The sequence below is a fragment of the Mustela erminea genome, chromosome 3, assembly GCF_009829155.1.
Source record: "Mustela erminea isolate mMusErm1 chromosome 3, mMusErm1.Pri, whole genome shotgun sequence".
NCBI classification, from domain to species: domain Eukaryota; kingdom Metazoa; phylum Chordata; class Mammalia; order Carnivora; family Mustelidae; genus Mustela; species Mustela erminea.
Genome location: NC_045616.1, coordinates 8,433,579 through 8,461,539, shown reverse-complemented (window position 1 = coordinate 8,461,539; position 27,961 = coordinate 8,433,579). Strand labels below are relative to the sequence as shown.

At 37.5% G+C, this 27,961-nt stretch overlaps 1 protein-coding gene across 14 annotated transcripts in view; it reads right to left on the bottom strand.

Moving 5' to 3' along the window:
• The window catches only part of NLRP3 (NLR family pyrin domain containing 3), a 46,355-nt gene that overhangs the window by 7,820 nt on the left and 10,574 nt on the right, over nucleotides 1-27,961 (bottom strand). For 8 of the 14 annotated variants that reach the window (XM_032335144.1, XM_032335147.1, XM_032335154.1 and 5 more), the window contains 3 exons: nucleotides 27,678-27,851; nucleotides 25,340-25,510; nucleotides 23,811-23,981 (listed from right to left, as the gene is read on the bottom strand). The exons of 1 other annotated variant lie outside the window; for it this stretch is intronic. In XM_032335144.1, coding sequence (XP_032191035.1) covers nucleotides 23,811-23,981; nucleotides 25,340-25,510; nucleotides 27,678-27,851 — 516 coding nt within the window. Of the gene's footprint in view, nucleotides 1-11,490; nucleotides 11,530-23,810; nucleotides 23,982-25,339; nucleotides 25,511-27,677; nucleotides 27,852-27,961 lie in introns of those variants that run through there. 5 more of the 14 variants (XM_032335149.1, XM_032335150.1, XM_032335158.1 and 2 more) reach the window with 3 other exon arrangements.

The window sequence follows — 27,961 nt, the reverse complement described above, 5'->3', positions numbered from 1 at the left end:
ATGGGAGGGGGGAGTGCAAAATGCAACCAAAAATAAAGGCCTAAAATTCAGGACATGTGGCCATACCTAACAAAATATAAAATGCCTTAAAGGATGACTTCATTAATTATGTTTATAGGTTTCCATCTCAAAAGAAATATCCACACATAAATAAATTTATATATATAAATATATTTTTTCATAGTTACTTATAATAATAAAAAGGGAAAAGGTCATCCAAAAGGTTATCATTTGGTAAGAACCTAAATAAATTACTGTAATGTATACTATGTAATATTATGCCTAAATCTGTAGATCTGTATATGTCAGCATGGTAATAAATTCTTGATAAATTTAAGAAGATATAATAAAAAAGACTCCACAAAAAAATTGCTAGAATTGATACACAAATTTAGTAAAGTCACTGTACACAAAATCAGTGTACACAAGTCTGTTGCATTTCTATATACCAATAATGAAGTAGCAGAAAAAGAAATCAAGGAATTGATCCCATTTATAATTGCACCAAAAACAATGAGATACCTAGGAATAATCCTAATCGAAGAGGTAAAAGATCTGAAAACTATAGAATACTTACAAAAGAAATTGAAGAGGACACAAAGAAATGGGGGAAAAAATCCATCTACTAGACTGGAAGAATAAACATTGCTAAAATGTCTATACTACCCAAAGCAATCTACACATTTAAAGCAACCCCCTATCAAAATAACACCAGCATTCTTCAGAGAGCTAGAACAAACAATTCTAAAATTTGCATGGAACCAGAAAAGAGGCCGAATAGCCAAAACAATCCTGAAAAGAAAACTTGAAAGCATCACAATTCTAGACCTCAAGATATATTACAAAGTTGTAGTCAACAAGACAGTAAGATACTCACACAAAAACAGGCGCATAGATTCATGGAACAGAATGGAGAACCCAGAAATTGACCCTCATCTTTATGGTCAACTAATCTTCAACAAAACAGGAAAGAGCATGCAATGGAGAAAGATGGTCTCTTCAACAAACAGTGCTGGGAAAATTGGATGGCCACACATAGATGAATGAAACTGGACCATTCTCTTACACCATACACAAATATAAACTCAAAATAGATGAAAGACCTCAATGTGAGAAAAGAAACCACCAAAATCCTAGAAAGGAAAAAATGAAGCAATTTATTTGACCTCAGCTGCAGGAACTTCTTGCTAGACATGTCTCCAGAGGTGAGGGAAACAAAGACAAAAATTAACCATTGGGACTTCATCTAGTTAAAAACCTTCTGAAGAGTGAGGAAACAGTCAAAAAAAACCTAAAAGTCAATGTTCAGAACGGGAGAAGATTTGAAAATGACATCTGATAAAGAGTTGGTATCCAAAATCTACAAAGAAATATCAAACTCAATACCCAAATACAAATAACCCAGTTAAAAAATGGAACAGTGGGATGCCTGGGTGGCTCAGTTGGTTAAGCAGCTGCCTTCGGCTCAGGTCATGATCCCAGCGTCCTGGGATCGAGTCCCACATCGGGCTCCTTGCTCGGCAGGGAGTCTGCTTCTCCCTCTGCCTCTGCCTGCCATTCTGTCTGCCTGTGTTCACGCTCTCTCTCTCTCTGACAAAAAAAAAAAAAAAAGGAACATAATAGAGAGCCCAGAAATAGACCCTCAACTCTACAGTCAACTAATCTTCGACAAAGCAGGAAAGAATGTCCAATGGAAAAAAGACAGCCTCTTCAATAAATGGTGCTGGGAAAATTGGACAGCCACATGCAGAAAAATGAAATTGGACCATTTCCTTACACCACACACAAAAATAGACTCAAAATGGATGAAGGACCTCAATGTGCGAAAGGAATCCATCAAAATCCTTGAGGAGAACACAGGCAACAACCTCTTCGACCTCAGCCGCAGCAACATCTTCCTAGGAACAACGCCAAAGGCAAGGGAAGCAAGGGCAAAAATGAACTATTGGGATTTCATCAAGATCAAAAGCTTTTGCACAGCAAAGGAAACAGTTAACAAAATCAAAAGACAACTGACAGAATGGGAGAAGATATTTGCAAACGACATATCAGATAAAGGACTAGTGTCCAGAATCTATAAAGAACTTAGCAAACTCAACACCCAAAGAACAAATAATCCAATCAAGAAATGGGCAGAGGACATGATCAGACATTTCTGCAAAGAAGACATCCAGATGGCCAACAGACACATGAAAAAGTGCTCCATATCACTCGACATCAGGGAAATACAAATCAAAACCACAATGAGATATCACCTCACACCAGTCAGAATGGCTAAAATCAACAAGTCAGGAAATGACAGATGCTGGCGAGGATGCGGAGAAAGGGGAACCCTCCTACACTGTTGGTGGGAATGCAAGCTGGTGCAGCCACTCTGGAAAACAGCATGGAGGTTCCTCAAAATGTTGAAAATAGAACTGCCCTATGACCCAGCAATTGCACTATTGGGTATTTACCCTAAAGATACAAATGTAGTGATCCAAAGGGGCACATGCACCCGAATGTTTATAGCAGCAATGTCCACAATAGCCAAATTATGGAAAGAACCTAGATGTCCATCAACAGATGAATGGATCAAGAAGATGTGGTATATATACACAATGGAATACTCTGGAGCCATCAAAAGAAATGAAATCTTGCCATTGCGACAATGTGGATGGGAGTAGAGCGTATCATGCTTAGCGAAATAAGTCAAGCAGAGAAAGACAACTATCATATGATCTCCCTGATATGAGGAAGTGGTGATGCAACATGGGGGCTTAAGTGGGTAGGAGAAGAATCAATGAAGCAAGATGGGATTGGGAGGGAGACAAACCATAAGTGACTCTTAATCTCACAAAACAAACTGAGGGTTGCTGGGGGGAGGGGGTTTGGGAGAAGGGGGTGAGATTATGGACGCTGGGGAGGGTATGTGCTTTGGTGAGTGCTGTGAAGTGTTTAAACCTGGTGATTCACAGACCTGTACCCCTGGGGATAAAAATATATGTTTATAAAAAATAAAAAATTATTTAAAAAACAATGGGCAGAAGACATGAATAGACATTTTTCCAAAGAAGACATCCAGATCACCAATAGACTCATGATATAGATGTTCAGTATTTCCCACCTTCAGGGAACTACAAATCAAAACCATGATGAGAGCACCCCACACCTGTCAGAATGGCTAAAAAGCACAGGAATCAACAGATGTTGGCAAGGATGTGGAGAAAGGTAAGCCCTCTTATGCTGTTGATAGGAATGTAAACTGGTGTAGCCACTCTGTAAAGTAGTATGGAGATTCCTCAAAAAGTTAAAAATAAAACTACCTTACAACCCCACAATTGTACTTCTAGGCATTTACCCAAAAGATATAAAAATACAGATTTGGGGACAGGTTCAGTCAGTTAAGCATCTGCCTTTGGCTTGGGTCTTGATCTCAGAACCGTGTTCCACATTGGGCTCCTTGCTCATAGGGAGCCTGCTTTTCCTTCTGCCTGATCCTCCCACTGTTTGTGCTCTCTAATAAATAAAGAAATAAAATATTTTAAAAAATAAAAGAATGTTAGATGGCCCTTAGTTCTATGCTTTGGAGACACTAAAAAAAAAAAAAAAAAAAAAAAAAACCGGATTTGAAGGGGGCACATGCACCCTGATGTTCATAACAACATTATCAACAATTGCCAAACTATGGGAAGAGCCCAAATATACAATGACTGATGAATGGATAAAGATGTGGGGTATACATATATACATACACACACACACACACACACACACACACAATGGACTATTGCTCAGCCATCAAAAAGAATGAAATCTTATCATTTGCAATGATGTGGATGGAGCTAGAGTGTATCATGCTAAGTGAAATAAGTCAGTCACAGAAAGACAAGTACTGTATGATCTCACTCACATGTGGAATTTACGAAACAATATAGATGAACATAAGGGGAGGGGGAAAAGAGAAAGGGATGCAAATCACAAGAGATTGTTAACTATAGAAAACAAACTAAGGGTTGATGGAGGGTGGTGGGTGGGGATGGGCTAAATTGGTGATGAGTGTTAAGGAGGGCCCTTGTTTTGATGAGCACTGGGTGTTGATGTAAGTGATGAATCACTGAATTCTACTCCTTAAACCTATATTACACTATTGTTAACTAACCAGAATTTAAATTTAAAAATTCAAAAAAAAAAAAGGAAGAACAACAACAACTATAACCAACAAACTGGACAACCCAGAAGAAACGGAAAAATTCTTAGAAACATACAACTTACCAAAACTGAACAAAGAAGAAATAATGTGAGCAGAACAACTACTAGAAAGGAGATTGAACCAATAATCAAAAATTTCCCCACAAAGAAAGAGTCAGGAACAGATGGCTTCAATGGTGACAAACTTTCCCCCAAAAATTCAGAGAAAGGAATACTCTCAAAGTCATTTTTGAGACTAACATTACCCTGATGTTAACAAACCAGACACTATAAGAAAACCGGAGGTCCATGTTCCTCATGAATATAGAGCAAAAATTTTCAACAAAATAATAGTAAACAGAATTGGGCAGCATATGTAAAAGATTAATTATGTCAAGTGGAATTTATCCCTAAGATTCCAAGATGGTTTCCACATATGAAAATCAATGAATGTAATAAGTAACAGTAATAAAATGAAAGATAAAATTCATTTGATCCAGTGGTGGGTATTATGGAGAGCACGTATTGCATGGAGCATTGGGTGGGGTGCATAAAGAGTGCATTCTAGAAATTTTGAAAAGAATTTAAAAAAGAAATTTAAATTTAAAAAAGAAATTTAAAAAAATAAATCTAAAAAGAAAGAACAGGAAGAAAATACATTTGATCCTCTTAATAGAAGCGGAATAGACATTTAATAAAACTCAACATCCATTCATTATTAAAACTTTTAACAAATTAAGCATAGAAGGAATGTACCACAACATAATAAAAACAATATATGGTGAGCACAGAGCTAACATCTTGGTCAATGGTGAAAGGTTGAAAGTTTTTTCTCTGTGGTCAGGAACAAAACAAGAGTACTCATTCCCTGCACTCCTATTCAACATAGTCTGGGAAATCCTGGCCAGAGCCAGCAGGAAACAAAAAGAAATAAAAGTCCTCAGAATTGGAAAGGAGAAGTAAATATGACTTTTACAGTTGACTTGATTTTATAGATAGAAAATCCAAAAGACTCAACCAAAAAACAGTTACAGCCTGCACCTCGGTGGCTCAGTGGGTTAAGCCTCTGCCTTTGGCTCAGGTCATAGTCTCAGGGTCCTGGAATCGAGGCCCGCATTGAACTCTTTGCCCAGCAGGGAGCCTGCTTCCCCTTCTCTCTCTACCTGCCTCTCTGCCTATTTCTGATTTCTCTCTCTATCAAATAAATAAGTAGGTAATTCTTTTAAAAAAATCTAATCAATGGATTCAGTAAAGCTGTGGGATACAACATTAATATACAAAAATTAGTACTATTTCTATAATGAATTATCTGAAAATGAGATTTTTAAAAGTATCTCATTTTCAATAACATCAAAAACAATAAACTATTTAAGAATAAGTTTAACCAAGGAATGGAGAGATCTCTACTAAAATCTACAAAATTGAAGATGAGACAAATAAATGTAACGATACCCTGGTTCATGGATTAGAATTAATATTATTGGGGCACCTGGGTGGTGCACTCAATTAAGTGTTTTAACTCCTGGTTTTGGTTCAGATCGAGCTCTGTGTTGGGCTCTACAGTTAGTGTGAAGTAAGATTGAGATACTCTTACTCTCCCTCTCCCTCAGCCCTTCCCTCTCATGCTCTCTCAGTCAATCAATCAATCAATCATCTTTAAAAAGTAACCATATTAAAAAAATAATTAATATTATTAAAATGTCCATTCTATCCAAAGCCATCTATAGATTCAATACAATCTATATCAAGACTCCAGTGGCATTTTTAAGTGGGAAAAAAGAAAATTCTAAAATTTGTATGAAGCACAAAAATCTCCCAAATAGCTAGAGTAGTCATGAGAGAGAAGAATGCAGCTATAGGCATCACACTTCCTGATTTCAAATGGCATTATAAAGCTATAGTAATCAAAACAGTATGGTACTGACATAAAAACAGACACATATATCAATGGAACAGAATCAAGAACACAGAAATAAAGCCATGTGAATATGGTTAACTAATACTTAAAGTATTAGTTACTTATTTAGATACTTAGTTACTTAGATAAGGAAGCTAACATTACTCAGTAGAGAAAAGACAATTTCCTCAATAAATGGTACTGAGAAAACTGAATATTCACATGTAAAACAAAATAAAACTAGACCCCTATTTTACACCATTCACAAAAATTACTCAAAATGAACTAATGATTTAAAATAAGACCTGAAACCATAAAAACTTATGGAGGAAAATACAGGGAAAAATCTCTTTGACATAAGTCTTAAGAATGATCTCTTTTTAATATGACACCTGAAACACAGGCAATAAAATAAACAAACAAAACAAACAAACAAACAAAAAACATGGAGAATTTCACCAGTCTAAAAATCTTCTGCACAGCATGGGAAATGATCAACAAAATGAAAAGGCAACTTACAAAATGGGGGAAAAAATTGCAAATGATATATCAGATAAAGGGCTAATATCCAAAGTGGATAAACATCAATAAATATATAAACATCACTAATCATCAGCAAAATGCAAATCAAAAATACCAAGAGATTGCCACCTCACACCTGCCAAAATGACTATCATTATAGAGACAAGAGATAACAAATGCTGGGAGGATGTGGAATAAAGGGAGTTCTCATGAAATGTTGGTGGGAATTCAAATTGGTAAGATCAGTGGAAACCAGTGTGGATGTCAAAAAATTAAGAATACAACTATCATGTCCTACCAATTTCTCATTTGAGTACTTATCTAAAAGAAATAAGATCAGTATATGAAAGATATCTGCACCCCATGTTCATTGCAGCATTATATACAATAGCCAAAACAAGGAAACAACCTAACTGTCCATCAGCATATGAATGGGTAAATAAGATATGATTGTGTATACAACTGAATACTGTTCAACCATAAAAAAGAAATAAATTCTGTCATTTACTACAAGATGGGTGGACATTGGGGAACGCTATACTGAATGACACAAGTCAGAGAAAAACAAATATTATGATTTCACTTATACATGAAATTTAAAATATTAAAAACTAAAACCACACTTACAGAAAAAGATATCAGATTTGTGATTATCAGAGATGTGGGGAAGGGAGTGGGGGAACTGGATGAAGGTGGTCAAAGGGATAAACTTCTAGTTATAAATAAGTACTGGGGACATTACATAACATAATGACTATAGTTAATACTGCTGTATGGAATACTTCAAAGTGATAAGAAAGTAAATCTTAAATGTTCTCATTACAGGGAAAATAACATATTTTTGTAACTAAACGAGTTGACGGATGTTAACTAGACTTATTGTGATGATTTTTACAGTATATGTACATCAAGTCATTATGCTTTAGACCTTAAATTATACAGTGCTGGGTGTTAACTGAATCTCAATAAAGCTAAAGGAAAATAAATGAATCTTGTTAACCACCCTTTTGTGGATGTTGGTTACAGCAGACCTAGAAAACCAATTTATTTTGAGTGTATTAAGATAGGTGGGTGGAACGGTTGCCAAACTGTGGAAAGAACCAAGATGCCCTTCAATGGATGAATGGATAAAGAAGATGTGGTCCATATACACTATGGAGTATTATGCCTCCATCAGAAAGGATGAATACCTAACTTTTGTGGCAACATGGATGGGACTGGAAGAGATTATGCTGAGTGAAATAAGTCAAGCAGAGAGAGTCAATTATTACATGGTTTCACTTATTTGTGGAGCATAACAAATAGCATAGAGGACACGGGGAGATGGAGAGGAGCAGGGAGTTAGGGGAAATTGGAAGGGGAGGTGAACCATGAGAGACTATGGACTCTGAAAAACAATCTGGAGCACTGGGTGTGGTGCAAAAACAATAAGTACTGTTACGCTGAAAATAAATATTATTAAAAATAAATAAATAAATAAAAATAAAAGAATCCTATAAATATGTCTATGCCTACAGAGTTAATAAGCTAGGTTAAATGGACCAATGATTAAAGAACACAATCTGCCAAACTCACACAAGAAGAAATACACAATCTGAATAGGCTTTTTATCTATTAAAGCAATTGAATCAATAATTAATCAATTTAAACACATACAAACACACACACATAAGCACCTGACTCAGACTGTTTCACTGGTTAATTCTAGCAAATATTTAAGGAAGAAATTTTGTCAATTATCTACATCTCTCTGAAAAGAAAAGAGTAAAAGGAATACTCTCAAATTCATTCTATAAGGCCAATATTAACTTAATATCAAAACCAGACAAAGATATTACAAGAAAAAAATTACATATATTTCCTATAACTATAAGTTCAAAAATCTCAACAAAATATCACCAAATTGAATCCAACAATGTATAAAGAGAATTACATGCCACAACCACATAGGATTTATTCCCAGTACACAAAGCTGAATCTACCTTTGAAAGTTACTTAACATTTAAAAATAAATTAAGGGGCACCTGGGTGGCTCAGTGGGTTAAAGCCTCTGCCTTCAGCTCAGGTCATGATCCCAGGGTCCTGGGATCGAGCCCTGCACTGGGCTCTCTGTTTTGCAGAGAGCCTGCTTTCCCCTCTCTCTCTGCCTGCCTCTCTGCCTACTTGTGATCTCAGTCTGTCAAATAAATAAATAAAATCTTTTTAAAAATAATAAAATAAAATAAATTAATATAACACATCACATCAAAAGACTATAGAAGAGAAATCACATGATGATATCAATAGATGCAGGAAGAGTTTTTGACAAAATTCCAATATTCATTCATGATCAAAGTATTCAGCCAATTAAAAATAGAGGGGAAATTCCTCAATTTAACAAAGAATATCTACAAAAAAAATCTACTGCAACAGCATATATAGTGGAGAGAAACTCAAAGCTTTCCCACTTAAATCAGAAAAAGACAAGGATGCTCACATTCTTTAATTCTTTTAATTCACCTAATGGAAGTCCTATCTAATGCAATATGACAACAAAAGGTAAAACACAAAGAAATATACAGATTGGAAAGGAACAAATGAAACCGTTTGGAAATGGCATGATCTTTTACATAAAAAATCTGAAAGAATTTACTAAAAAACTCTTAGAATGAAATATATGCTGACATATATCACAAAATATGTACAAGATCCGTATGAGAAAAACTACAAAATTCTGATGAAAGAAATCAGAGAAAAAACAAATAAATGAACAGACAGTGCATGCTCATAGTTAGAAGATTCAGTGTTGTCAAGATGTCAGTTCTGCCCAATTTTATCTATAGATTTGATGCAATTCCAACAAAATCCCAGAAAATGTTTTTAAGATACTGACAAATTGACTCTGAAGTCTATATGGGTGGACAAAAATACCAGAACAACCTAGACGGTATTGAAGGAATAGAACAAATTCAGAGGACTGACATTACTGAACTCCAAGAGTTGCTATAAAGCAACAATAATGAAGACAATGTGGTACTGCCAAAGTAACAGACAGAACAGAATAGAAAGCTCAAAAATAGACCCACATAAACATCATCAGTTGATCTTTGACAAAGAAACAATGGACCAAAGTTAATCTTTTCAAAAAATGGTGCAGGAACAACTGGACATCCACGTGAAAAAAAATAAAAAAATAAAAAATGTCTCTTGACACTGATCTTAGTGCATTTCATGTATGTATGTAAAAAAAATTTAATTGATGCAAAACAGATCTAAATGTAAAAAACACAAAATTATAAAACTCTTATAAGATAACAGGAGGGAACCTAGATCACCTGTGCTTGACAATGAGTTTTTAGATACAATACCAAAGGCAAGATGCAGGGAACAAGAATCAGTAAGTTGAACTTTATTAAAATTAAAATTATTTTCTGTAAGATACCATCAAAAGAATAAAAAGACAAGCCATACTGGGAGAAAATATCTCCAAAGACATTTTTGATAAAGGACTGCTATTTAGAATATACAAAGAACCCTTAACACCCAATAAGAACATAAAACACCTGATTTAAAATGTGCCAAAGACTATAACAGACACCTTACCAAAAAATACACACAAATGACTAATAAGTTTATGAAAAGACACTCAATATCATAAGTCATCAAAGAAATGCAAACTAAAACAAAAAGAAAAACAAAATATGACTACATGAATATTAAAATTGCCATGATGGAAACTGACAATGCCAATTGCTGGTGAGGATATGAAGCAACACAAGTGCTCATTCATGGTGTTTGGGATGCAGAATGGTACACACCATCTTTAGAAGGCCCGTTTGAGATTTCTTACAAAACTAAACATCCTTTAATTATATAATGCAGCAATATCTCTCCTTGATATTTATCCTGAGGAGCTGAAAACTTATTTCCATGCAAAAACCTTCACACAGATGTGTATGCCCCCTAATTCATACATATCAAAACTTGAACACAAGAGGTTCAGTAAGATGATGGAGTAGGAAAAATTCAAAAGATGGCTGCAGAGTAGGAGGACCCTAGGTTTATCTCTTCCATGAACACAATTAGATATCTAACAAATCATCTTAAAAACCTCCAGAAACTGACCTGAAGACTGACAGAGCACACTATAGAACTAAAGGGACATAAGAGAGCACACTGAAGAAGAAGATAGGAAGGTCAGAGACGTGGTTTGAGGGAGAAATGGATTATGGGTGTCTGGTGGGATGGGACCCATGGTAACAGAGACGGGTAAAAGAGAGGAGAGCAAGCACATATGGGAAGTTCAAGGAGAAAAATTCACCAAAGGCATTGGCTGGGAAAGTGAGAAAGACTGAATTTTGTGAGTTCTTGAAAACCAGCAGGGCTTAAAGCTTGGATTTTAAAAGTCAGCAGGCTTGGCTGGGATACAGCCTAGAGGGTGCTACCCTACTCCTACAGCAGATAACATTGAAAGAGTAATTTGAAAATGCCTGGGGCACACAGTGGGACAATTATTCCCTCTTCCTGGAACACTTTCCCACTCAAGGAAGCATTCAAGGAGACCCTCTACAGAACAAAGGAAGTAGCTAGTGCCATTTCCTTCCTCCATCCCTCAGCATAAACAGAAATCACCTGCAGAAAGCAAGGCAGAACCCACATTGGCTGCCTAACCTGCTTACACCAAGCCCCGCACACCTGTGCTCTGGAGACTCTGCCCTTCTCAGCAAAGTTTGCCTCACTTTCAGCATGGTGGGGCCCTCCCCACAGAAGACCACACATAGCACAGCCTCCACCACATCAACTGACCAGAGAGTTCTATAGGGTCCCCTGATCTCATGGAAGTGGTATCAGGTTTCATTTTATAAGCAGACAAGAACATATCACATTAAAACTTACCACATGCAAGTCAGGGACCAAACACTGCCCACAGCAGGGAAAGAGTGCTTCTTCAGATGACTGGCCTGAAAGATAGAGCAGCCAGAACACAAAAGCACAGTGCATGCAACACACACCAGAGATACTCCCTGAGGCACCAGAACCTTGACACTATATGATCTCTCCTTGACACAACGCCAAGATGGAAGAATTTATCCCAAATGAAAGAACAAGATAAGGGATGGCCAGAGATCTAATTGAAACAGTTATGGGTAATGTGTGGTAGAGAATTTAAAGCAACCAGCATAAGGTTACTGACTGGGCTTGAGAAAAGAAGACCCTTACCACAGAGACAAAATACCACAATGAGACCCTTACCACAGAGATAGAAGTTAAAAAGAATCAGAGATGAAGAACACAATAAACGAGACTGGAAACAGACTTGATGCAATGAACAGCAAACTGGAAGAAGTGGAAGAAGGAATTAGTGGCATATAAGACAAGATAATGGAAAATAATAAAGCTGAACAAAAGAGAGAAAGAATTATGGATCATGAGAAAAGACTTAGGGACTCAGTGGCTGCCATCAATCATAATAACATTTGTATTTTAGGAATCCTGGAAGAAGAGAGAGAAAATGGGACAGAAAATTAATTTGAGAAAATTACAGCTGAAAACTTCCATAATCTGGGGAAGAAAACAAATATCCAGATCCAGCAGACACCGAAAACTCCCATCAAAATCAAGAGAAGCAAGTCAACACCAAGATATATTGTAATTAGATTTTCAAAATATAATGTTAAGTGGTGCCTTAATGATATGGGACTTTAACACCTTACTCACAACAATGGACAGATCATCTACAGAAAATCTGTAGAAATTCATCTGCAGACAGATCATGTGCAGAAGATCACCAAGGAAACAATGGCTTTGAATGACACACTAGACCAGATGGACTTAACAAATATATTCAGACATTACATCCTCAAACAGCACAATACACATGCCTTTCAAGTGCAGATAAGATATTCTCCAGAATAGATCACACATTAGGTCACAAATCAGGCATCAAAAAACACACAAAAAAAGATTGTTTATGTGGAGTAACAAAAGATACTGAATAACCAAAGAATACTTGAAAAAGAAAAGCAAAGCTGGACACATCACAATTGTGGACTTCGAGTTATATTACAAAGCTGTAATCAAAACAGCACAGAACTGGCACATATATCAATGGAACAGAATAGAAAACCCAGAAATAAACCTATAACCATGTGGTCAACTAATCTTCAACAAAGCAGTAAAGAATATCTATTGGAAAAATTGTGTTGGGAAAACTGGACAACATCATGCAGAAGAATGAAACTGGACCACTTTATCACACCTTACACAAAAATAAATTCAAAATGGATAAAAGACCTAAAACCTGAACCATAAAAAGTCCTAGAAGAGAAGACTGGCAATAACCTCTTTGGTCAGCCATAGCAACTTCTTTCTAGATATGTCTCCTGAGGCAGGGGAAACAAAAGCAAAAATAAACTATTGGGACTTCATCAAGATAAAAATCTCTGCACAGCAAAAGAAATAATCAACAAACTAAAGACATCCTACTGAGTTAGAGAAGATATTTACAAATGGCATATCTGATAAAGGATTAGTAGGCAAAATCTACAAAGAACTTCTCAAACTTAACACCCAAAAACCAAACAATCCACTTAAAATAGGGGCAGAAGACATGAATAAACATATTTTCTAAGAAGATATACAGATGACCAACAGACACATGAAAATATTTTCAACATCACTCAGCATCAGGAAAATACAAATCAAAACTACAATGAGACATCACCCCACACCTGTCACAATGATTCAAATCAACACAAGAAATAAGTGTTGATAAGGATATGGAGAATGGGGAACCCTCTTACACTGCTGGTGGATATGTAAACTGGTACAGCCACTTCAGAAAATAGTATGGAGGTTCCCCAAAACGTGGAAAATATAACTACTCTAAGATCCAGCAATTGCACTTCTAGATATTTGCCCAAAGGACACAAGAACATTAATTTGAAGGGACACATGCATCCTGATGTTTATGGCAGCATTATCTACAATAGTCAAATGATGGAAAGAGCCCAAATGTCCACAGAATGATGTATGGATAAACAAGATGTGGGGTGTGTGTGTGTGTGTAATGGAATGTTATTCAACCAAAAAAAAGAGTAAACCTTGCCATTTGCAATGACATAGATGGAGTGAAAGAGTATTATGTTAAGCAAAGTAAGTCAATTAGAGAATAGCAAATACCATAGAGTATCACTCATGTGTAGAAATTTTTAATTAAAAATTTTATTTATTTATTTGTCAGAGAGAGTGAGCACAAGCAGGGGGAGCTGTAGGCAGAGGGAGAAGTAGGCTTTCTGCTGAGCAAGGAGCCCAATGTGGAACTCGATTTCAGAACCCTGGGATCGTGACCTGAGCTGAAGGTAGACACTTAAACCGACTGAGCCACCCAGGCATCCCTCATGTGTGAAACTTAAGAAACAAGACAAATGAGCAAAGGGAAAAAGAAACAAACCAAGAAACAGACTTCTAACTATAGAGAAATACTGATGGTTACCGGAGGGGAAGTGGGTGAGGGGATGAGTGAAATGGTGATAGGGCTTAAGAACACTTCTTGTGATGAGCACTGACTGTTGTATGGAAGTGCTGTATTATACATCTGAAACTAATGGTACATTGTACGTTAACTAACTGAAATTTAAATTAAAACTTTTTTAAAAGATGGTGGTATAAGAGGATCCTGAGTTCACCTTGACCCATGGACATACCAAGAGCTACATCTCTAGAACTAAAACTCTGAAAATAATTGGAAAACTGGTGGAAAAGATATTCCACAGAGAGAAGGCCACATGGAAACAGATAGCAGTCATGGAGGCCCAGTTAAGAACAAAATGCCTGGCAAGTCTAACCACAAATGAGATGGACAACACAAGCATGAGGGACTCAAACTGTGAAGAAAATTCACCATAACATCTAGCTTTGAAAATAAGCAGGACTTAACTCTGGGCACTTTAAAAATCAGCAGACTAAAATTTAGGAGAGCCAGAGGACAACAAAAAATGTAATCCTTGCTGGCTCAGTCAGAAGAGTGTGGGATTCTTGATAGATTCATGAATTTAAGCCCCATGTTGGGTACAGAGAGTAATTTTTTTAAAAAATTAAAACTATTTATTTATTTGTTTATTTGAGAAAGAGAGAGAAACAGTGGGAGAAGGAGAAGATGGAGGGGGAGAGAAAGAACCCCAAGCAGACTCCCTGCTGAGCAGGAAGCCCAAAGCAGGACTCAATCCCATAACCCATGAGATCATGACATGACTAGAAATCAAGAGTCAGACACTTAGTGTCTGATACTTACTGGACTGAGCTACCCAGGTGCCCCAAGTTAAAAATATTTTAAAAAACAACAACAGCATAAAAGATAATATAGCCCAAAACACAACACACAACTGAAAAGTGCCTAGTCAGAGGGGAAGAGCCTCAGTGGTTCAGTAGATTTTTGGTTCAGGTCATGGTCTCAGGGTTGTGAGATTGAGATCTGTGTCAGGATCCATGTTCAGTGGGGAGCCTGTTTGAGATTCTTTGCCCTTTGCCCTTCATCCCCTTTTTAATTAATTAATTAATTAATATATTTTTTTAAGTGCCTGGGGTATATGTGAAAATGATTTATTTTCTTTTTTTTTTTTTAAGATTTTATTTGTTTATTTGACAGACCGATCGCAAGTAGGCAGAAAGGCAGGCAGAGAGTAAGAGAGAAACAGGCTCCCTGCTGAGCAGAAAGCCCAATGCAGGGCTCAATCCCAGGACCCTGAGATCATGACCTGAGCCAAAGGCAGAGGCTTTAACTCACTGAGCCACCCAGGCGCCCCAAAAGTGATTTGTTTTCTTATCTAAGATCACCTTCTGGAGGGGCAGTAGTCTTCAGAAGATTTTTCTGAGAGTAAAAGTGTTAGTTGGTACCATTTCTCTTTTCCTTCCTCACCTAGATAGCTGGAAACTAGCCAAAGCCAGCACTAACATTCTCCACCTACCTTACTAACATTGCATGCCCTTCTCTGTATTCCCCTGCAGATCCATCATATCCAAACCACCCACCTCAACGTGTCCACCCAAAATGGCTGCCCCACCAAAACCAGTAAGCCACCCCAGCAGGGACCTGCACCACTCCAAGGCGACTCTTGTCCTTTAGAGATAGGAAGATAACCCCACACACCAGCTTCAGCAGCTAAGCCTTTAAGCTGGCTGCACAGGAAGATTGCCTTGCCTTTCCATGTACCCACATCTGTAGCAGAGAGGCTAAGTCCAGAAAACTAGCCTGATTGTTGACCCCACCTACCTATAAGCCTGTAGCAGCCTCAGAAGGCTCCTCAACAGAGCAGGAACTAAACCCCATCCACTGCACCTACAGTAGGCACAAGAAGGTGTATGAAGTCCACATAGAAGAGCACACCTGGAATTCTTGATTCTGTTAACCAGGAGCATTGCACCATAAGGAATCAAAGAATCTTTTCTACACAAGTTCACTACTTCCAAGACCAGGAGATGTAGATAACTTCCTTAATACAAAGAAGCAAATACAGAGAGTCATACAAAAAGAGGAGGAAGATAAATATGTCCCAAATGGAAAAAACAAGACAAATTTACAGCAAAAGAACTAAATAAAACACAGAAAACCAATATGCCTGGTAAAGAATTCAAAGTAACAGTCATAAAGATAAAGGACTTGAGAAAAGAGTAGATGAACTCAGAGAGAACCTCAACAAAAAGATAGAAAATATAAAAAAGAACAAGCCAGATATAAAGAATTCAATAGCTGAAATAAAATATACACCAGAGGGAATCAACAGCAGATTTAAGGATACAGAGTAATGGATCAAAAATCTGGAAGACAAGGTAATGGAAACCAACCAAGTTGAACAATGAGAAGAAAAAAGAAAAGAAAAAATTACAATAGATTAAAGTACTTTACCAACATCATCAAGCATAACATTTACATTCTAGGGATCCAGAAGGAGAAGAGCAATAACATACTTGAAGAAATAATAGCTGAAAAATTCTCTAATCTTGGGACAGAAATAGACATCCAGGTCCAGCAAGCACAGAGTTCCTAACAAGATAAACCTAAAGAGGTTTACACAAGAATGCATAACAATTTAAATGACAAAAAAGTAATGATAGAATTTTTTTTTTTAATTTTCAGCAAAAGAATTTCAGGCCAGAAGATAGTGGTATGATATATTCAAAATGTTGGAAGGAAAAAGTCTGCAATCAAGAATATCCTACCTGGCAAGATTATCATTCAGAATAGAAAGAGAGACACAGTATTTCCCAGATGAAAAAAAGTTAAAGGAGTTCATTACCACTACATCAACCTTACAAGAAATGCAAAAGGAAGAAATGTAAGAAAAAGCTTTCAATGTAAAGAAAAAGCCATAACTAGAAGTAAGAAAATTATAAAAGAAAAAAAATCAATAATAAAAAACATTCAGTAAAGGTAGTAGACTAATCACTTATAAAGTTAGTATGAAGGTTAAAACAAGAAGGTAATAAAATCAATTATATTTACAAATATCAGTCAGGCGATACGCAAACTAAAAAAGGAGATAAAATATGACATCATATACATAAAACATGGAAGGGGAGTAAAAATTTAGTGTTTTTAGAATGTGTTCAAACTCAAGCAACCATTAACTTAATATAGACTGATAAATGCCTAAGATGCTATATATGAACCTCATGGTAACTACAAATCAAAAACCTATAATAAATACCTACCCCCAAAATTTTTAACTTAATCTACACATAACACTGGAGAATGTCATCAAATCACAAGGGAAGAGAACAAGAAGACAAGAAAGGAACTACAAAAGCAACCAGAAAACAATTAACCAAATGGAAATAAACGCATGCTTATTAATAACCACTTTAAATGTAAATGGACTAAGTACTCCAATCAAAACACATAGGTTGACTGAATAAATTTAAAAAAAAAGAAAGAAATAGATCCATCTACATGTTCCCTGCAAGAAATTTACTACAAACTTAAAGACAAAACCAGACTTGAGCACCTGGGTGGCTCAGTCATTAAGCATCTGCCTTCAGCTCAGGTCGTGATCCCAGGGTCCTGGAATTGAACCCCGCATCAGGGTCCCTGCTCAGCGGGGAGTCTGCTTCTCCCTCTCCCACTCCCCCTGCTTCTGTTCCCTCTCTCACTGTGCTCGCTCTATCAAATAAATAAATAAAATCTTTAGAAAAAAGGGGTACCTTGGTGGTCCTGGGATCGAGCCCCACATTGGGCTCTCTGCTCTTCAGGGATCCTGCTTTCTCCTCTCTCTCTGCCTGCCTCTCTGCCTACTTGTGATTTCTGTCTGTCAAATAAAAAAATAAAATCTTAAAAAAAATCTTTAAAAAAAGACAAAAACAGACTAAAAGTGAAAGGATTGAAAAATATACTATACAAATAGAAAAGAAAAAAAAAGTCAAAGTGGTAATACTTGTCTCTAACAAAACAAACTTTAAAGCAAAGATTGTGGGGTGCCTGGGTGGCTCAGTAGGTTAAAGCCTCTGCCTTCGGCTCAGGTCATGATCCTAGGGTCCTGGGATTCAGCCCTGCAATGGGTTCTCTGCTCAGCAGGGAGTCTGCTTCCCTTCCTCTCTTTCTGCCTGCCTCTCTGCCTGCTTGTGATCTTTGTCAAATAAAATCTTTTAAAAAAATAAAAATAAAGCAAAGATTGTAATAAAAAAAAGGAAAAAAGAAAGGCACTGTATAATGGTAATGGGAAAATCCAATAAGAGGCTATAACAATTGTCAATATCTATGCACCCAACATAGGAATACCTATAAGTAAATCAGTTATTAACAGGCATAGAAGGAGAAAATGACAGTAATACAATTACAATAGGTGATTTTAACACTCCAATTACACCAATGGACAGATCATCCACACAGAAGGTCAATGAGAAAACAGTGGCTTTGAATAACGCATTGGACCAGATGGACCTAACAGATATATACAGAACATTCCACCCAGAAACAGCAGAATACACATTCTTTTCAAGTGCATATAAATATTCTCCACAAGACAAATCTCAATAAATTTAAGAAGTTTGAAGTTATATCAAGCATCTTTTCTGACCACAACAGTAAAAAACCAGAAATGAATTACAAGAAACAATCTGTGAGGAACACTAATACATGGAGGTTAAACAACATTCTCCAAAACAATGAATGGGTCAACCAAAAAATCAAAGAGGAAATTTTTAAAACCATGGAGACAAATCGATAACAGAGCAATCCGAAATCTTTGGGATGCAGCAAAACCTGTTCTAAGAGAAAACTTAATAGCAATACAAGCCTGCCTGAAGAAACAAGAAAAAATGTTCTAGACTAGAACATAAATAAATTAAATAGAGACTAAAGAAACAGTGCAAAAGATCAATGAAACCAGGAGCTGGTTCTCTGAAACTATAAACAAAATTAAAAACCCTTAGCCAGACTCATTAAGAGAGAAAGGAGACCCAGATACATGAAAATAGAAATGAAGGAGATATAACAACAGACACCATAGAAGTACAAATGAATATAAGAGAATTTTATGAAAATGTATATGCCAACAAACTGGACAACCTATAAGAAGTAGATAAATTCTTAGAAACATAATTTTTCAAAATTGAATCAGAAAGAAATAGAAAATTTGAACAGACCAATTAATGAAATGTTATCAGTAATCAAATATAATTACCAACAAATAAAAGTCAGGGCCAGATGGTTTTACAAGTGAATTCTATCAAATATTTAAAAAAAGAGTATTACCTATTCCTCTCAAACTATTCCAAACAATAGAAGAGGAAGGAAACTTCCAAATTCATTCTTGTAATTCATTCATGAATTACAAGAAACAATCTGTAATTCAGCATTACTCCAATACCAAAACCAGACAAAGACACACACACACACACACACACACACACACACACACACACACACAAAGAAAAGAAAAAGAAAGAGAGAGAGAGAGAGAGAACTACGGGCCAATATCCCTGATGAAGCTAAATGAAAAAATTCTCAACACAATATTCAACAATACACTAAAAAATCACTCATCATGGTCAAGTAGGATTTATCAGGGATGCAAGAGTGCTTCAATATTTACAAAACAATCAATGTGATACATCACATTAATAAGAGAAAGGTTATATGATCATCTCAATACATGTAGAAAAATCATATGAAAAAATACAACATCCATTCATAATAAAACCTCCCAACAAAGTGGGTTCAGAAGGAATATATTTCAACATAATGAAGGTCATACATGGAAAAACTTACAGCTATCATCATATTCAATTGTGAAAAACTGAGAATTCCTCTAAGACCAGGAATGAGAAAAGATTGCCACTCCCACCACTGTTATTCAACATGTTACTGGAAGTCCTAGCTGCAGGAATCAGACAAGAAAAAAAAAAAAGGAATCTAAAGTGGTAAGGAAAAAGAAAGATTTTCATTATTTGCCAATCACATGATACTATAGACCCTAAAGAATACAACAAAAAAACTATTTGAACTGATAAATGAATTCAGTAAAGTTGCAGGATACAAAATTAATATACAGAAATTGGTTGCATTTCTATACACTAATAATGGAACAGAAAGAGAAATTGAGAAAATGATCCTATTTAATATATCACATGATATATATATGGAATCTAAAAAACAAAACAAAACAAGAAATCAACAAAAAACAGAGACAGAATCATAAATACAGGGAACAAACTGGTGGTTCCATGAACAAAATGGAGACAAATGGAGATGGAGACAAATGAGAAAGCAAAATAGGTGAAGGGGATAACTTGTGGTTAAAAAATAAATTAGTGATGAGGACAAAAAGTGCAGCATAGAGAATATAGTCAATAAAATTGTAATAACTTTGCATGCTGACAGATGGTGACTGTATTTATCATGGTAAGCATAGCATAATGTATAGAATTGCCAAATCACTTTGTGGTACACCTAAAATTAATATAACATTTTATGTTAACTCTTCTTCAATTAAAAAGCAAAAAACAGTCGTTGGTTGGAATTAGCAAAAGGGATGGATGAATAGTCCAAACACAAAAAATTTGGGGACAATGAAACTACTTTCTGTGATACTACAGTAGTAGATACATGTCATTATACACTTGCCCAAACTCATATGATGTACATAACTGAGAGTGAATTCTGATATAAACTGTGCACTTTGTGTGATAATGATATGCCATTAAGTCTTTAACTGTAATAAATGTACCACTGTGGTCACCGATGTTGATAACAGGGAGACTATGCATGTAAGGGGGCAGAAGGCATATAGGAAATCTCAGTACCTTCCCCTCAATCCTCAGTGAATCTAAAACTGCTCTAAGGTACGAAAATCTATTAAAAAAGAAAAGTTAATGAACAATACCTGGGTTTAAGACAATTTTTCAGAGCCACCTCTGTACACATTGTTTTTGAGGCTAAGTGGCATATAAAAGTTCCCAGAGAGTGTACAAACATCAGTAAAAAAGAAAACCAGTGGTGAAATTCCCCAGACCACAGGATGAGAAGTCAATGCAGGACCCAGAGAAGGAGAAGTTTTAGAATTCACAGGAAAGAATGAGCAATTCCCCAAAAATAAGAGAGAATAGTTTCAGGAAAATGAGGAGAATTAAAGGCAACAGATGTCAATGAAAATAGAGACTGGGAAGGATGTATACGTCAGAACCAGGATCACTGAGGACCAACTGAGAGTCTATGTTCTGGACCTCTTCCTTCTATTTTTCCTTTGGGTTTTGTTTTTCATTTGTTTGTTTGTTTGTTTTTTCCTGACTCCTTCACCACTCATACTTTCACTTCACTAAGTACTTGATCCCACGTCACTCAAGAGGCATTTGAGGAACACTTGGACAAGAAAGCAGACTTTTACTGTCAACTCCAGTTTTATTATGTCACTTGCATGTACTGTATATTGTTTGTCTATTGTCTAGTGTCTGTTGCCTGTTCTACCAATATTTGTGAAAAATGACTCTTGGTCTGTCTTACTCACTGCCACTGTCAGCAACTACAAGTGAGCCTCCAGCATGCCCAGAAATAAAGGAGCCAAAATATGTCTGTTGAACAAATAGGGAGTAGCAGAAGCCAAACTGCTGAGGTAGAGTAAGAAGGAGAGGATATGGAGACGTTGAAGACAGGGCTTTCCAAGGAAAGAGATGCGGTGATATCTGAGGATGGGTTGATGGGACAGATAGAAGGATATCAGAGTGTTGTGAACCTATGCAGGTTGTAATGATGAATTAATGTATTATTCCTCATTAAAGACCCTTTCTGTTATATTTGTCTTGGTGCTGATATGGTTGGTATTCATATCAGTAATGTCAATGAAGACATTTACAGTTTGCTTGTTGTAGGTAGAGATAACATTGACAGAATCACAATTCAAAAATGCCTAAGCAATCTGTCCAAAAAAAGATAAGATTGTGAGGCCCAGACAGGGATGTAAATGCCCCATAGAAAACCTGACAGCAAGACTCATGACTCAGTATTGCACTAGTGTTAAGGCAACAGGCAGGGGGTTACACTGGGCTGTGTCTTCATGGGTTCCACTGCCTTCTATCCAAGTGTCCTTGGGAAAAGGTCTTAAGCTCTCTTGGCCTCATTTGTTCCTATTTGAGTTAGAGACACTAATATCTACTTGGCATAATTTTTATGAGGTCAGCTGAGATAATCCATGTAAAATGATCATGGAAAAGCCATGATACATGTTTAACTACATGATTATCAGTAGATATTTTGTGTGTCATAATGAGAAATACATTTAGTCTTTGTCCCCAGTTTCTGCACAGAGCTTCTAAAACCCTTGAAATGTCCTAAGTGAAGCAGCCTCTTTTCCTATTCAAAAGAGCCCTTTCTGATCACAGGTAAGTTTGTAGTAATGAGGTGACTGAAGGTGGGTCCCACAGATAGCCTTGGGATGGGGCTGGTCACCAGAATGATCACGCAGTTGGTGAGGTGGAACTTTCAACCCATCCACCAACCCTGAGGAGGCAGAAAGGAGGAAGGCTGATCAAACTCTATAAAATCTCTTAAACAATGAGGACCTTATGGGTTGGTGAATGCATCTGTTGCTGGGAGGGTGAAATGCCCCAAATACATGGGGACAAGTGTCCCTGTGCTCCGGACCCTTCTCGACTTCACCCTGTATCACTGTTTATATGTATTTTTTATAATATCTTTTATAATAAATGTAACTGTAAGTTGTGTTTCCCTGATTTCTGTGAGGGGTCCTAGCAAACTTTAAAACCTGAGGAGGGGGGTGTAAAAACCCCCAGGTCATAAAGAAAGAAGTGCAAGTAACCTGTGCCACTACTTGCGATGATATCTGATATTGCCAGTGTGGGAACATGTAGGACTAGGTTCTTAACCTGTGGGGTCCGCACTACCCCTGAGTAGATAGTGTCAAAACTGAATTGACTTGTACGGCACCTAGTTGGAAGTCTGCAGAGATTTGGGTGTTAATGTTAGAAAACACACCAGAATTTCACATTATTATGTACTACAGAATTCCAATTTGAACTTGTGATCTGATGTGACTGCCAGAAACACAAGAAAATCAGAGGCTCCCTCTGTGACAGTTACAGGGCCCTGCCACAGGAGGTGAAAATTCCACCATACATCTCTAGGAGTATCAGGTTCAGGTCTGGGCAATGTACTTCAAATAGGGACACGAACAGAACAGCCCTTCCCTAGGACAACATGACTATGTAGGTGAAGGCGTGAAGCTATATCCTTCTTGAGAATTTAGAGATGTCCAGGCAAGAGAGGAGAAGGCCTAGAATGTGAGTATTGTCTCTGGGGAACTGAGATAAATATCTCTCAGCAGAGTCCTGCGTAGCAGAGCAAGGACCAACACACAGAAACCAAAGGTGTTATGTAGAAATAAGAACTCTCTCTTACTGCAGTGGCCACATGTGCAGCAATGGCTGGTGTGCTTGGAAGAGTCCACACATGAAACCAGTAACTATCCATGTGAATGTCTGAGAAAACAATGGTTTCCCTCAGTGGGGGATTGAGCTGAGCAATCCCTAAGGTTTCTTTAGGTTCTATAGTCATAAATAACTTACTAGTAGAAAGTAGTATCTAGTATTCCAACGACTTCATATACTGTCTCCTCCATTCTCTACCCTCAACTCTGTCTGATCATCCTACTATAGAACGACCCTCATCCATGTTTCCCAAGCAATACATCGTGAAGAGAAGCTGATTTCTACTGAGATACCAATGAAGACTTACCCCAGTTTCTGCAGCTTACATTGTGGATGCTTTGCTTTTTCACATAGAATTCCAACTCCTGCATCTCCCAAGGCATTTTCCCCCAAGTAGAGTCTGGTCAGGGACTGGTTGGTGCTCAGGACGGATGCAAGGTCCTCACAACATGCTGATGTGAGACAGCAACTGACCAACCTTCCATAAAGATGGCAGAATGTCAGACATTTCTCTCACCTCACTGTCTGTGAGTCATGGAAGCATTTGCTCCAATGCTGCTTCTAGTCCTTTCCACACACAGGAAGAGTGTCCAAACTGTATATTAACTATTTATTTCCTTTTGTTTGGTGTAATAGCAAGTAAACACCTTCCAAGCCCATGCCAATACTCCATCTTATCAGCTCCCTATACTTTTTTTTATTGTGGTAAAATATACATAACATAAAAATTACCATTGTAATCCTTAAGTGTACAATTCAGTAGCATTTAAGTTACCTTCTCATTGTTGTATAACTGTGACCACCATCCATCTCCAGAAGGTTTTCATCTTTCCAAACTGGAACTTAGTACATACTGAACACTAACTCCTCACTCCTCTCTCCCCCAGCCCCCAGGACCCACTATTCTATTTTTTGCCTGTATGAATTTGATTATTTTAGGTCATTCCTGTAAGTGGAATCACACATTTCTGCCCTTTTGTGTATGGCTTATTTTAATTAGTATAATGTTTTCAAGATGCATCCATGTTGCAGCATGTGTCTGAATTCTCCTGAAGGCTGTATGCATATATCTACCACATTCTTCTACCCCCAACCCCACCCCCTTACCACATGTTTAATCCATTCATTCATCCATGGGTATTTGAGTTGTTTCTACTTTCTGGCTATTGTGAATAATGCTGCTATGGACACAAGTGTACAAATACAGGTTTGGATCCCTGATTACACTGCTTTTTATATACCTGGAAGTGAAATTGCTGGATCATACGGTAATTCTATGTCCACTTTGAGGAACTAACATACCAGCTATACTATTTTACATTCCCACCAGCCATTATGATGGTTCCAATTTCTCCTCACCTACACTTATCTTTTGTTTTGTTTTGTTTGTTTATAATAGCCATCCTAATGGGTGTGAATTGGCCCTACCATTTTCAAGTGCTTTCTCTTATTCAAAAATTAAGTCTCCCAGAAACATTTAGTGAAGGGCTTCATAAAAGATCAAGTGTGTTAACACCTCTTTTCTGTTTTGTGTGGAGACCAAGAGCTTGTCATAAAGTCCCAAAACTCTCCTGGAGCAATGCATTACACTGGTTGTATTTTCTCAGCTTGACTGTAAATACCTTAAAAGTGAGCATGATTTGTTGGATTACTTAAGTTCATTTCTAAGACTTAGTATATGGCTCTTCCCACAACAAACACTAACTGAATGAATTACTGATAAACACCTGGAAATCTTCTGAGCAGTAAAGTCTATTCTCATGCTAAAACTGTAGCGCATCATAGATCCCGGAAGCCACAGCTCATGTTACCTGAAGGAAAATAGCTCAGACTCACCAAAGCTTCTTCAGATTGCAGAATAGATGCCTCAGCCCCACACAAAGAAGTCTAATTCCAAAGTCTCCCAGGGTGTTGTGGCTCAGATCCAATTCCATCAGCTTCTGGTTGCTGCTCAGGACTGAGGAGATGTTGAAGCAGCAGTGATGGGAAAGGCAACACCGCCCCAACCTTCATGCCAAGTACAGAAGCAGAAAGCATCAGAACAAAGGCTGCTTCTCTGACACTGCCTTCTGGTCTATGCCAGTTTTCAGCACCAACTGGGGCAATTTGTGGTCTCATGTTACAAAGGGAAAATTTTAAGGAAAGAAGTTAGGTGAGAGTATGATCTTACCAGAACTCCTACATGCAGGCTGAGACTTATTGTGAAGTTAGTTCCCAGGCTTATGAACTCATAGCCTGGGACCACAACCACTGAGTATGTCAGTGAACTCCCTCCATAAATAATGGTCAGCTCTACAATATATACAGGCATGTCCCTGTTTTATAAATGAAAAAGGAGGTAAATCTGTGTCCCACCTCTGTATCACATGTTCTTCACTGCAAAAATCCCTCAGGTGGACACTGATCTCTCTGGGGTTTTTAACTTATCTACTTCTCTGTCAATCTTGTCTCCATTGTTCTGTTTAATGATTAAATTCCAGCCCTCCACCTACACCAAAATAGCAGGAAGCTCTGTTTCTTGATTTGATTTACAACTCCCCCCAACACACACACAGACACACACAAAGACACCATTATCACCATCATCCACAACAACAACTAGGAGTGCCTGTGTCAGAGGACTAAGAATGTTGATTCTTCTTTCCAGATGAATACTTCATCATCCTAGAGCCTGTTAACATCTTCCTTTATACCCCTATCTTCACACCAACTAGAGCTGAACGCATGACTAAACCTCTATTTACTTGCAAAATATCTCATCATCACCCATGTCTCTCTATTTGTGTCTCACTCTATGGAATCACACAGGGGCACCCAGCAGGATAGTGGGAAGACTGGCATGGGATAGAGAAGGCAAGGAGCCCAAAGCAGCCAGAGCCTTGAAGGCAAGAGGAGGATTTGTAACTTATCAAAAGAACAAAGAGAAAGCATTCAAGCAAGGGAATGACATAATTAAAGTAGAATTTTCTAAATAACCCTCTGACTTCTGTATGGAGAATAGGTTGGTGCTATATGGAGAATAGGAAGGTGGTAAGGGTGGATGTGGGAAAACCAGTCAGTAGTCACTCAGTATGTATTTTTGAGCACTGATGTGTGCTAAGACACTTGTCCAGACATTGTAGGAACAGTGGAAAGATGAACACAAATTCTGTCCCATGATCTTGAATTGTATTGCAATATCATGGCAAACAGTCATGGTTACTGGGCCTGGGCTACTGGTTTGTATAGGAAATAAAATTGATAAAGTTGGTGTTAGGGTGGGTATAATGATCAAGAAAAGGATGTATGAAAACACCCTGGAGGGATGGGCTTTAGTGCTGGCTATGTAGCTCATAAAAAATGCAGATGTGTGATGGAAGAGTGTTTGTAGGATGGCCCAGACACTCATGTATTATCTTGGGGAATGGGAGTCTGATTCACAGTGTGAGTCCAGAGCAAGCACTCTTTATTAAGAAAGCTGAAAGAGATTCTCCGTGACATTTCAACCTATATGAAATGTTTTGATGGGGTCCAGCACAGGTAGACATTGTATATGATGAAACTCTCCAATTCTCAGCCGTGATGAGAGCCAGTGAGGAAACAGAAGGTATTGAGGGCCATGCACTTTTTGTCCTATCACCAAGAAATGGCTTACTTTCAGTTCCCCATCATTCTTCCCTATTTGAAGCTTTCTAAACAAGTGACCTCCAATCCATTTTACTTTCCTACTTGTTATGGGCTGAACTGTGTCCACCCCCCCCAAAAAATATAATATGTTGAAGTCTTAATCCCTAGGATTTCAGAATTGTGACTATATTTGGAGATCAGGTTTTAGACCCTTAAATGAAGTCATGAGGACAGGCCCCAATCCAACATAACTGGTATCCTTTAGGAAATCAGACACGAACACAGAGACCACATGAAGACTTAGGGAGAAGACCACCATCTACAAGCCAAAAAGAGAAACTCAGGAGAAACCAATCCTGCTGACACCTTCAGCTTGGACTTCCAGACTCCAGGACTATGAGAATATGAATTTCTATTGTTCAAGCTTCTTTTTCTCTGGTACTTTGTTACAGCAGCCCTAGAAAATTAACAAACCATTGATCTGGACCCTGAGGTCTTCCTCCACTCTGCTCTCTGTGTCACTCACAGATATGCGTGCACACACAAACACACACACACAGTTTCTTACCACAGTCTCCGAATATTACAGCCGGGTCGCTGGAGCATTTCACATAACACCTGTACCCCTGGGTCCCCCAGAGCATTGTCACTGAGGTTCAGTTCAGTGAGGTTCAGTGAGTTAGTGCTTAGGACTGAGAAAAGCCCCTGCCAAAGGCTGAGAGTGACATAACAATTCACCAACCTGAAATTGTAGGGAAGGAAGAAAGAAAAGAAAATCAGGAGTGTCTGGCCCCAGTTCAAAGACTCCCCAAGGATTAAGAACTGACTCACAGAACCAAAAATTGCCTACTA